Below are 12,727 nucleotides of genomic sequence, written 5' to 3' on the forward strand. Positions count from 1 at the left end.
CTTTTTCTTTTTTCTCTTTCTTTCTTCTCTTTTCTTTCCTTTCTTTTCCTTTCTTTCCTTTCTTTTCCTTTCTTTCTTTTCTTTTCCTTTTCTTTTTTTTTTTCTTTTCTTTTCCTTTTTTTTTTCTTTTCTTTCCCTTTCCCTCTCTTTTTTTTCCCTCTCTTTTTTTCCTTCCCTTTTTTTTCCCTCTCTTTTTTCCCTCTTCCCCCCCCCTTTTCTCTTTTTCCCGACGGCAGCGCAATTTTACCGACAAAATCCTGACAGGTGGGGGGGGGGGGGGTGTCGCACCCCCCACACCCCCCCTTTGGCGACGCCCCTGGTAGTAGTAGTAGTAATAGTAGTAGTAGTAGTATGGTAGTAGCATCAGTAGTAGTATGAGCAGGAGGAGGAGGAGGAGCAGAAGCATCATTATTATTAGTAGTAACAGATGTACAAAGTGATAGTAGTATTGTTTTTTGAATACCAGTAACACAGGGCCTTTCTGTTACAATATCCATCACGTTTGATTATCATGATGTCTATGATCAACTTCAAAATTCAAACGTATCCCGAAAGGCTTGATCTGAGGAACGTGTAATGCTCTTTACCTGCTCGACCTCTAAAGTTTGAAAAGCTTAGAATAAACGGAAGCACTATCAAATGAAATTAAAGTCATTACCTGTCTGACTTCCGGCAGTAGCAGCCTTGGTTCCAGACGTTAGTCCTAATTGAAATAAAACAACATATTATTTTCCTTTATCACAATGACTAATGAGATGGCTCATTTGCGCAATGGCTCAATGATAGAGCAGTGGAGAGGACTTAAAATCTTCTGCCTCCTGTTTGCTTACTTACAAGCATAAACATGCTTTGTTACCAGTCAGGTGAAGCTATCCTCTCTGCAAAATAATGAAGATAGTATTTGAGTGACTTGGTAACATTGTTGAAGGTTGAAGAAAAAATTGCTTAATTTGTGTAAATAATGTGAATACTATATTCCTTCTACTGTACTAACCCTCTGACATGCAAAAAATACTGAAAAAATTCTCAAACCACGAAGATATCTATGGTTTTCTTTGAAAAGGTCGATGTATGACACCCTCTAACAGTGATCAACAGTAAATTCTCCCAACCATTTTTGAATTTTCCCAACCGTTTTTCCATGAAAAAAAAATATAATCCGTCAACACGTCAATGTCTGGAATGGAATGTACAGTCATTTTATTGCTTTATGACGATTTCCATTCAAACACCTAAAATGTAATTAACGTGTAATAATATAGTTGGGAGAATAAAGGAATCGATCAGATCAGTTTTCCCATATATGTACCATGAATAATGGTCTGTTTTCGCTCAATTTTTAGATTATCTTTAATTGTACATCTAGCATTGAACTCACTACCTTAGCACCACTATCTCTCATCTGAACAATGTTGCCAAATAATAGACCAGTGGGCCTCTTGGCTGGCCAGTGGAAGGCGTACGTAGGAGGCAGCTGATTCTACTGACACCAGAAGGGATTTCTGAAATACCGCTAAAAGTGCTCCAGTGTTAAGGTTAAACTTTCTTTTTGTATATGATTGTAGTGGGTTTTTTTTCAATCCGTCTTATGATTGAAGTAGTCTAAAATGCTTGATTTCTTCATCTTGTTTACCCCTTTTCTCATGACTCTCTTTCCCTGTCTCTCTCTCTGTGTCTCTCTCCCTGTCTCTTGAAGGATGTGCCTATAGCAGGCAGCATCACTTTTGGTTGAGTTCTCGATCAGTGCATGATATTATTGGACTTAGTGGACTAATTGGTGAATTATTTATATCAATCGTCTTGTGAACACACATAGCATCTTTTGGACATTTTCGAGACAAGTTTGGTATGTGTTTCAATGAAAACGATATCTTGTTCATATGACTTATTAATTTCATGTAGTATCCATTGCACTACACCAGTACACTGCACCGTATTCTCATAACATACAGGTTACGTTTCTGTGGTCTAGTAACAGTTTACAAGGGACACATTCGCCCAATATTGAATCATCGAGTAAAATCAAATCTTAAGTTTGGAACGAATTCAGAAAAGGACATGCAGGACCATGTCAGGTGATCAATATATACGAACTATGACAAAGCTCTTTAATTGTGTTCCTTGCAGACGCTATCAGATAGACGCAAACAATAGGCCATTTTCGTAATGTAACCAAATTTAATGCGTAAGTCTTTGTGAAGTGCCTCAATACAAATTATTTCATTCACCTGATAAGAATAATATTATTTCAATAGACAGAATCCGAACTAATTACATAAGTTGTTCCCAGGTTGTGCAAACATGATGACTTGACCTACCTAGCAACACTTAATACATGCAGTTGCATTCTGACTATTGAAATACTATTATTCCTAACAGGCGAATGAAATAATTTGTATTGAGGCACTTCACAAACACTTATGCATTACTTGGTTACATTACAAAAATGGCCTATTGTGTACTAACGTTGCCTCATCTCTTGCCAACAGCCCAATTTGTAAACATGGGTTACCTGTTAACAATGATGTAGATCATTCACTGTGGAGAAGGTTTAATTCGTCAATTTCATTGTAAAACGAAACGCTATAGAAATAGCTCAATTTCGTACTTAATAGACCTGTTGAATGCATGAAAGAATCACAATTTACACTGTTGCACTTATCTGTCGTATTTACCAGTTGAATGGCAAGGAATCTCATTATCTGCTTTACGTTTTACATTTTACATTTTACATTTTACATTTTATAATGGCCTGCTACCTGCTAGTAATATATAATGTGCATCGTATTACCACCTCTTGTTTTACAAATGATTGTGCGTTTATGCTTCCCAATAACCCTTTTTTTGAGAAACGCTGATCCCAAACGCACTTTTTTTTGTGAGTTCACGATCGGCGTTCATCGGTGTTCATACGAAAATACGTTCATACGAAAAGGACATCAATTTATAATTATGTACTTACCGTTGATGAAAAGGCAACATAGAGCAACATTTTGCTGACTTTTAATTTTCAATGAATATGAATATGAATTGTTAAAGACACAGGTGCAATAATTTCAGAATTAGCTTTTTACTTCTTTGTATGTTATGTATTGTATTGCTTTTGATCAATTATTGTTATTACTATTGTGAAGTTTAATAGATTTTAAAAATGTAAATAATATATAGTGGTTGATTTTAAATGCTACACATGAATACTGTTTAATGTTACCAATACTGTTTGAATGAATGATTGTAACACATAAAATATAATGTTATGTAATGAAGCTCATGTATACATGTAAACATGCACAATTAAGCATTTTGGCTGCGAGGCATTGTTTTTTAATCGAACCATTATTGAATTGAATTGAATGAATTGAATTGAGGACGAACCGTGTTGTGAACTAAACACTTAACAAAAGCCTCATTCTGGCCTCAAACAAGTTGAGCATAGGGACTGCTTGCTCATTCTTTGACCCACTCTAGCTTATGTCACTTCACAATATAACTCAATATCCTTCACCCCCTTTTCTCTGTATTCTACCTTTTGTCTGTTACTGCCTTAGTCATGTTGGTCATGGATTTTGTTATAGATATCATACTTTGTGCAAACAGCATCATGTTCATATCAAGTTGATCCGTTTGTCAAACCATATATCAGCTTCTTGGCTCCAAAGTGCAATCTTAACACAACTTTTCAATCAATCTCTCTCTCTCTCTCTCTCTCTCTCTCATTTCTCCCTCTCCTGGCATTTTCCTTCTCTTTCTCTCTCTCTTTTAATCTCTCTCTGTATCTCTCTTTCAATCTCTTTCTCTTTCTCTCGCTCTCTATCTATTTTCAATCTCTCTCTCTCTCTCTGTTTCTCCCTCTATCTCTCTTTTATTCTTTCTCTCTTTCTCCCTCTCGCTCTTTCAATCTCTCTCTCTTTCTCTCCATATCTCTCTCTCTCCCTCTGTTTCAATCTCTATCTCTCTCTTTTCTCGCTCTCTCTCTTTCTTTTTCTCTCTCTCTCTCTCTTTCAGTCTCTGTCTCTGTCTCTTATTTCAATCTCTCTCTCTCTCTCTCTCTCTCTCTGTTTATCTCTCTTTCTCCCGGCTCTCTTTCTCATAGTTGATATAGAACTCTTACCTGCCACCATGATGATTGTTGCCCATAGCATGATGATAGAGATCCGCTTCACCAGACGGTTCAGTCTGTCCATGGTCAATGAGTTCCTCAATCACAATAACATACAAACCTCGTCCAGATACGACTCCTAAACTATTAGCCTCAGCTTCGAGCTCCGTTACTTATCGCTCTCATGTGCTATTATGCAAGCTTATATAACCATTACAAATCCTGCCAACATTATTGTAAGGTCAAATAAAGAGATTCTCAATGGGCACTGAATTAATCCGAAATATATGATTAATTCAACTAGAGTTGTCTACGTTTTTTCAGTGGTGGTGGTGGGGGTGGTATTTGCCATATTTCATTATTCATTGTCGAGTCACGATTGGTCAATTCTTCGTAAAAGACAAAGTACATTGTATACGTGCTTTTAAAGGGGGAGTGGCCAAATTTCCGGGAGAGGAGCTTACGTATTCTCTTTCCACTATACGTTACATTAAAGGTACTATGTCCCATTTGCGGGCCAAACAAAATGAAAAGGTTAATGCCAACAGCATTTGAAAGATAATACCAATTTAGAACTTCCCTAAAAAAAAAGGGGGGAGGGGGGCTTGAAAATGTCTTTAAGTGGAAAAAACGCCTATTAGTTGTCGAATAGACTTAAGGGCCCGAATTCACAAAGCAAGGTTTGAGCTCAGACCAAGGTTTGACCTCAAACCTCCTTTTGTTTCGCCAAACCTCCTTTTGTTATTTACAAACCTGGTTTGTAAATAACAAAGGGAGGTTTGGCGAAACAAAAGGAGGTTTGAGCTCAAACCTTGGTCTGAGCTCAAACCTTGCTTTGTGAATTCGGGCCTACAGCTTTAGGGCCAGTAAGTAATATTCTGATTCACAGACCATTGTACCGAATGGTCGTACGTTTTATGCTGCGCAAAGATTTAATCAGTTTAATTTGGCCATTATAAGAAGTAGGTTATTGATGTAGACAAATGCTCATGTACCCTTTACAGCTCATGTTATGTATGTTATTACAAAGAAGAAAAAAGTGAGTCAGTCACTCAATAGTGTCAGCCAGTGAAGTCTAGCAAGTAAGCCGGTTTCCTTGCCTAATTTGAATATTAGGACACTGCTAAGGTTTAAATTTCACAGATAGGACATACATGACATATTCATAATTCCTGCAAAGTTCCACATAATTTGATGTTGGCTGCAAAAGGGACATACTATCGTTAACGTTTTATTAAGTACTTTGAGAAAGGCTATTATTTTCGAGGTTTGATATTTTTTGTTATCCTTTATTTTCATCACATCTTCAAATGTCAAGCAACGAGGTTTATATGCATTATGACCGGTATAAGCGTTACGAACTCAGCGAAAGAGAACATAATTTTACTCACAAGACGAATCAATTACAAGAGTTTGGGGAACCTCGAAATAAATGTTCACTATTTTACTGTCGTTTAGCAATTTCCCAAAACATCCTTTCCCATAGAAAGACCAAGTGCATTCAGAATCCACTTCCCAGGAAAGACCACCTCTGTTTTGTTTGAGCCCCATACATATAAAACTACCAAGTAGTCCATTGTTCTGGCGGGTCCATCTATGCCTTTGTTTTGGTGGCCCTCATTCGTGTCTTTGTCCCTTTGACACAAAATAACCTACCCTTATAATACTTGTATCCTTCTGTATAAATATTACATGAACTGGCTTTCTGCATGAAAAAGAGGAGTTTTGATGACCATTAGATTAAGACCCTCTTTCTAGCTGGCTCTCTCTTCATCTTGTGTTTTACATATTATGTAGAAGTTCGTAATGATATGACTGATTTGATTCTCCAAAGTTTGGTGATAATAAATACTCTGATATGACTCTGGAATTACGAGTCTCTCCTTGCTGCTTCATTTGATGTACGTCTCCTATCATACACCGATCCCAACACAACATTACCTCAACCCCGGTAGAAATAATATCCGGAGGTTTCAGCTCAGTTTGTGAACGGAAAGATGGCTTAATACACCCTTGACCCTATGCTTTGATTACATCCGGTAATATCCGATTGGAATCCAGGGCTATTTCGAATACTGGTGTTAGATGCACTTAGAGCAAGGTCATTATGCAGTGTTATATGGAGAACAAGAAAATAATAAAAGACTAAATAGATATTCGTGGCTGTGATTGATATGACAAAATCATCAACGATCACTGACCATCTAAAACTCTGCGCAGTGAATCAGATGAAAAAGATACCCACTATAGAAAAACTATTATAGTTATGGATAAACTCGAAAAGAATTCCCTTTTCCATTGTGCTGAAAGTCGTCAGATAAATTGAATAGGGGTAGGGGCGGGATTCTTAGTTGATGTATTTATCCTTTTTACACTTCTTTTATTTCTAATTCTTGTATTTACTTGTTTTGGTCCTCTTTTCAGATTCATGATGTTCACCGTTTAAAAAAAAATGTCTCCTTTATCTTCCGTTCCTATTTATTTTCATTTATGACTTTATTTCAGTAGTATGGTTTGTCTGTCTCGTATACCTGATGAAATCTGCTAGTATCATAGGCTGTCGGTCCACTGATACCCCCTCCCCCCCCCCCCGGACCGATACATCACAAATTAATTATGGCTATATATACGTGTGAGGCATATTGTTCTTCTTTATCACGCCTTTGTCATGAGGTGGCGCTATAGAACTTAACTACTCGAAACTGATTCTAAGGAATTAACCGGTTTACAAAACATGTAATATTCAAATTGTGTGCATCATTTTTAAACAAAGACTGTTCTTGACAACCTTAAAGCTTGCCTGGGGCATATCTGACATAACAACAAGTAACGTATGCAGACTGGATTCCAAGTATTGTGGTTCATTCTCATTTTCATTCGGAAAACCTTACAAAGCTTTAATAGGACTGATTGATTCTGAGAAATCAAATCTAATCTGAAAAAACGACATCAAGCATGTTTGGAATCACGATGGTCGCATCAAAGTTGTAACTAGTGATGAGCGACGTGAAAACGCTAACAAACAGAGATCACCTTAAAGCGGATTAAACCGTCTTCTAAGTACATCTCTTGAATGTGTAATACAATTACTGTACTTAATTAATTGCCAACTTTAACGAGTAAAACTGCTATTGTTTCGGTTGTTATGCCTCCGCCCATTTCAAGTTCCCAAGCAGTTCTAATTGGCCAAATCTTTTGTCCACGTTATTATGTTTTCTTTTGTTGTGTGCATACAGAACATTGACCCATGTCAGACACAGGGATCGAACGCTACAGGGCGTCACAATGCACATACTGGTCGCTTAACTCTAGTCAGTTTTATCATTGGATAGTGACTGAATGAACTTTTATGTTCGGTGTAGACTTTAAGTGGTTTACTTAATAGTCTTTCGTGTTCTTTTGTAATTAATAGTGGTCTTTTATTCATCTTTTGAGCAACTGGCCCCCTTTCACGGTTAAGAAATATCACTGTGTTTATTTTCTAAATGTGTTAAGAGCAATGCAAAGTGTCTATTATGCACTTGTTGCGAACGGTGGATTCGTGTTATCAGTGTCCCGGTAGAGACGTATAATAATCTTTCTGAACATTTTTTGGATTTTATACATGTTCGAGTTGCCTTTTGACAAGATTGCCAATTTATGAGAATGAGGATGACAATGTGTATTGAGATGCACCCTCTACAGTTTGTCAAATAGTAGCATGTAAATATGGTAATGAGGTATAATTCGATGCTTTATGTCAAAATGGACTAAGATGTGTGCAATTGAATATTGTGAGTTTGTAGAACATTTTTGACGAGTTGAAGTCTATTTAAATTCAGAATTATATACATGTTTGTGCTTTAAAAGAAACGAGGCTTGATGCTGAAAGTCATGATGCTGAAGTTTCGATATCTGGTTATTCGCTTAATATACGGAAAGATCGTAATCGAAATGGTGGGGTTGTGGCCGTTTACATACAAAATAATATTGAATATGAACAATATACAGTTCTAGAAGATCATTCTCTGCTTGAATAAGAAGCAATCCTTATTATATAAATATAAAGAACTCTCAACCCAGAGGCGGCGCTCCCAGGGGGAGGGGGGGGGGGACAGGGGGCACAGTGCCCTCTCACTTTTTACAGTACCCCAAAAGTGTCCCTTTAACTGTGTAAGACGTGCCCCTTTTTACTTAGGAAAAGTGCCCCTTTTACTTTGACAAGTGCCCCTTTTATTTTGACACGTACCCGTTTTCCTCTGACAAGTTCCCATTTTCGTTTGTATTAAGTGTCTATTTTTCATTTTCATAAGTGCCCTTTTTAATCTCTAGTAAGTTCCCCTTTTTAGGTACTAGAAGCGCCCCTTTTCACTTTTGATAAGCGCACCCTTCACCTCTAAATATTGCCCTATTCAAATCTGAGAGGTTCCCCTTTTCCTTTGTAAAAAGTGCACCTTCCCCTTTTAATAACTACCTCTTTTCAACCTGGATAAGCGCACCTTATATTTTCACATGTGCCACCTTTCCTTTTCCTTTCCTTATGATAAGTGCCCCATTTAAAAAGAGCCCATCTCATAAATACCCCTTTATATCTATGAGAATAGTTCCTTTTTATTCTCATAAGTGCCCCTTTTCATCTTTTGTAAATGACCCTATTCAATTCTAATATATACTCGTTTTACTTTGACAAGTGCCTCTTCGCCTACTGATAAGTGCTCTTTTCATCTTTTATAAATGCTCCTATTAACATCTGATCGACGCCCCTTTTCTTTCAACAAATGCACATTTCCCTTTATCATAAGTGTCCCTTTTTCGTTCTCATAAGTGCCTCTTTTTATGTATGGTCAGTGGCCCTTTTCAGATGCGATAAGTGCCCCTTTTCAGCTCCGATAATTACCCTTTTAACAATGATATGTTCCCCGTTTTCCTTTCTAATAAGGAACCTTTGCCTTTTTCATAAATGCCCCTTTCACTTCTTATAAATGCCCTTATAAAAATATGGTGGGTGCCTCTTTTCCGTCGACAAATGCCCATTCCTTTTCATCCCTGGTGCATGCCTCTTTTTTTAGATGTAAGAAGTGCCCCATTTTCACCTCTAATAATTAGCTTTTATATTTTGACACGTGCTCCTTTTCTTTGCTAATAAGTGTTATAACCCTTTCGATAAGTGCCCCTAATTTCAAGCAAATAAGAGCAATTTCCCCCAAAGCTCGCTCGTAGTTATATATGTTATAATTATGTAACTTAAAAAAGGTCTTTTCAGTCTTCCGTTATGAGAATGTGCTTATAACCCCATCAAGATTGGATTTTTCCTCCTCAGAAGATTTAATTTTTTCGCACTGCGACAGGCTCATAAATCATAAACATTTTCCTCGCTAGCTCTGCTCGCTCGCAAATGAATTTTTGAGACCATCACACCCAATCGCAAAGTATGATGCTTAAGCAATATCTTATAAGATACATAAACAGAAACAAATATTGAAATCACCTCCGATAATGTAATCATAATATATAGGGGTATAGACCAATGTCTAAAATGTTTTATATTTTCACTTTGAGATATCCCTTTGAAGGTGCTTTTTTTTCTCGAGAAAGTGCCCTTTTTTGTTGGTGCCCCCCACTTTGAAAGTCGCTCCGCCGCCTCTGTCTCAACCCACCCTTTAAACAAAATTTGGTATAGACCACCGATTTCAAGGCTTGAATCATTAATTGCTTATGACATTTTTTGAATATTCATGAATAATTTTAATTCAAATTCAATTATAGTAGGGGATTTAAATACATAGCCCCTTAAGACGCGAAAAAAATACTATGATCAGCTAAATACTATTCAAGGGTTGTATAATACCACAAAGTGCACTAGAATTATTAGTGATACAGCTACACTTATATATCACATGTTGACGAATGATCAAGACAACATAAAGGTGTCTGGTGTTATTGATGTTTGTATGGGCGATCATTATATGAATTACCTAATATGGAAATCACCCCATTTACTCACTCATGCTCATAATCCTGCAAATTTCAGGAGGTCTAAGGGTGTTGATTGGGTTGCTTTTCGAAATGTAAAAAAAAAAAAAAAAAAAATTGGAGCAACATTGACAAAATTGTTGATATTGATAATTCCGCTAAGAATTGGGAAGCTATGATATTATCTATGATGAACGAGCATATGCCTTTGAGAACTAAACGGATGGGGAAGCAATGCTCTCCTTGGTTAAATGAGTAAATTTCTAATTTAATTAAAGAAATACATTAAAGAGATACAGTTAAAAAGAGAGCTAATGTTATTAAGCAAAATAATGAGCTATGGACTGAGTATAGACCTTTAAGAATTAGGGTTAGAAACGCTATCAAAAAAGCAAAAATGCAACACTATACGAATAAACTATTTTAATGTCCAAATCGGAATGATACGTGGAAAGTTCTGAACATATCTGTTTAATAAAGCATCTCGATTCAACGATCATATTTTTCTGATGTTGTAACAGAGTTGTTAAAAAAACATCAAGAAAGTAATTTTTGGGAAAATGAATTTAATTCAACTATTAGTGATGCACCTTGTCCCAACAAGTTGAAATTATCCGTCGTTTCTGAAGCTGATGTAATGAGAGAGATTATGTTAAAGAAATCATGCGGAGATGAAAGTGGCATGTAACTTTGCCAAAGTTGACCACCTGCTACAATATGGACTTTTAGATTGAGTGGACGAGAACACGACGAACGCCGACTGATCATGCGTGTCAACGTACTCAACTGCCATGTTGACTACAATTAGAAATTTTTCAGATCGACGATATACATGCATGCAGGAAGAGACGAACACAGAAAGAGGACAAAATATACAGTTCCTCATTCTATCCTCAACAATAGACCACTTTCGTAATGTAACCAAATTTAATGCATAAGTCTTTGTAAAGTGCCTCAATACAAATTATTTTATTCACCTAATACGAATAATAGTATTTCAATAGACAGAATCCGAACTGTATACATTAGTTGTTGCCAGGTTGGACAAACGTTATGGCTTGACCTACCTAGCAACACTTAATATATGCAGTTGCATTATGACTATTGAAATACAATTATTCTTATCAGGTGAATGAAATAATTTGTATTGAGGCACTATGGGAACTACCGCAGATAGTGTAGATGGGACCATGGAGTACTTGATGAGACTGGTGTTGTAGCATTGACGGTAGTTGGCTGAGTGGCAGTGGTTCCCTCGCTTTAAGACATTAAGACAATGATATCATGTTTTTTTCTTCGGTATAAAGCCTTTATTATGGTCTCGTATTTCATAAACATCTTATTATCAGTAGTCTAAAGTATATTGACATGTAACATGTTAATGCATTATAATGTCGGATAATCTCGCTTTTCATGGGATAGAAATCTAATAGGGCCTACAAGTGACGAATCAAGCTTGTACTGTATATACACGTACACTCAAGTCAGGAGTATATGTGTTTGGGGGGGCAGTGCACGGTGAACCCCTCCCCGATTCATTTCACTATTACATTGATTAGAGGTAAAGAAGATGAACCCGTACAGTGCTTTCCTATAGAGCAATCACTCTCGTTCTTTATCGCACTTAATGCTTGCAATTTTCAGTTCGTTATCAGATCCAATATACCAACAATGTTAGCATTGGATCGATGAGGAGACGATTAGAAGCCAAAGAAAGGATCGGCTTGGTGGAAGAGACATGCTTCAGGGGAGTTAGGAGGAAAGAAATCGCTGCCAGGTCCCTCAAATCCATTTGCTCCATGTGTGTGTGTGTGTGTAATTGGGTTTTTACAGACGTGTATCAATCAGATATGATTATTTACGTCTGGGACCGACCTTTAACGTCACCATCCGAAAGACGTGACTCAGTTTTGAACCTGCGTCCTCGGCTGAATCAGTTTGTAACTTCCACTGTTGGCTGGATTACAGGCGCACGCCACAACGCCTAGTTTTCAAACAACGTCCAGCTTTCAAACAGACGACCAACGTAGAGGGCACACCACCAATACATCTGTAAAGAGAAAAAGATTGATAATAATGGTAGCTGGTGTTATTTCCTATCCAGACTTATTTTAATAGCCGATTGTGATGGACGCCATTTAATTAGATATTAGCCCTTTTATGGATCGACCTCTGTATAGGCCTACAAAGAGCAATGCACTGGTCTTTGACAGTTCGGCAGTGTCTCACGGGCACCAATGTCTGGTTACCATGGCAACTATTTATTATTATAAAAACCTTATAGAACTATGAAGTATAGGTTACACATTATCAAGGATAGCTACGATAACGCTCCAGCCTGGCCACAAATAACACAACAAAAATAGGTCACTGCACCATTGGCGCTATCAGTATTAAATATTTAATGTAATTTAGATGTTCTTGGAAGAAAGTCTCAAAAAGATGAAGTGAACCCGATGATAAATGTTGGAAGGAAATGAATAATGTGATTTAAGTCCAAGAAAATCACTGGATCATTATGTCACAACAAACTGTTCTTATTTATGTCTCTGACTCTGCCAAGTGACATCTTAAACTGCAAAAATTGCAACATTTTCGATGGTAACTGTTTGTACAATGCAAACATTGTATCCTAGACAATGAATGGGAAAATAGAGACAAATGAGAATATAAAAC

General features: G+C 37.0%; 1 protein-coding gene across 1 annotated transcript in view; it reads right to left on the bottom strand.

Annotated features, from left to right (window-relative positions):
• The window catches only part of LOC105437841 (cubilin-like), a 54,220-nt gene extending 49,856 nt beyond the window's left edge, over positions 1 to 4,364 (bottom strand). Inside the window, exons 1-2 of the mRNA XM_030994652.1 lie at positions 4,112 to 4,364; positions 659 to 703 (exon numbers count right to left, since the gene is read on the bottom strand). Coding sequence (XP_030850512.1) covers positions 659 to 703; positions 4,112 to 4,184 — 118 coding nt within the window. The 5' untranslated portion in view covers positions 4,185 to 4,364. The remainder of the gene's footprint in view (positions 1 to 658; positions 704 to 4,111) is intronic.
• Positions 4,365 to 12,727: the final 8,363 nt, after the last annotated feature.

This window comes from Strongylocentrotus purpuratus, unplaced genomic scaffold (genome assembly GCF_000002235.5).
Source record: "Strongylocentrotus purpuratus isolate Spur 01 unplaced genomic scaffold, Spur_5.0 spur5_contig_851, whole genome shotgun sequence".
NCBI classification, from domain to species: Eukaryota; Metazoa; Echinodermata; class Echinoidea; order Camarodonta; family Strongylocentrotidae; genus Strongylocentrotus; species Strongylocentrotus purpuratus.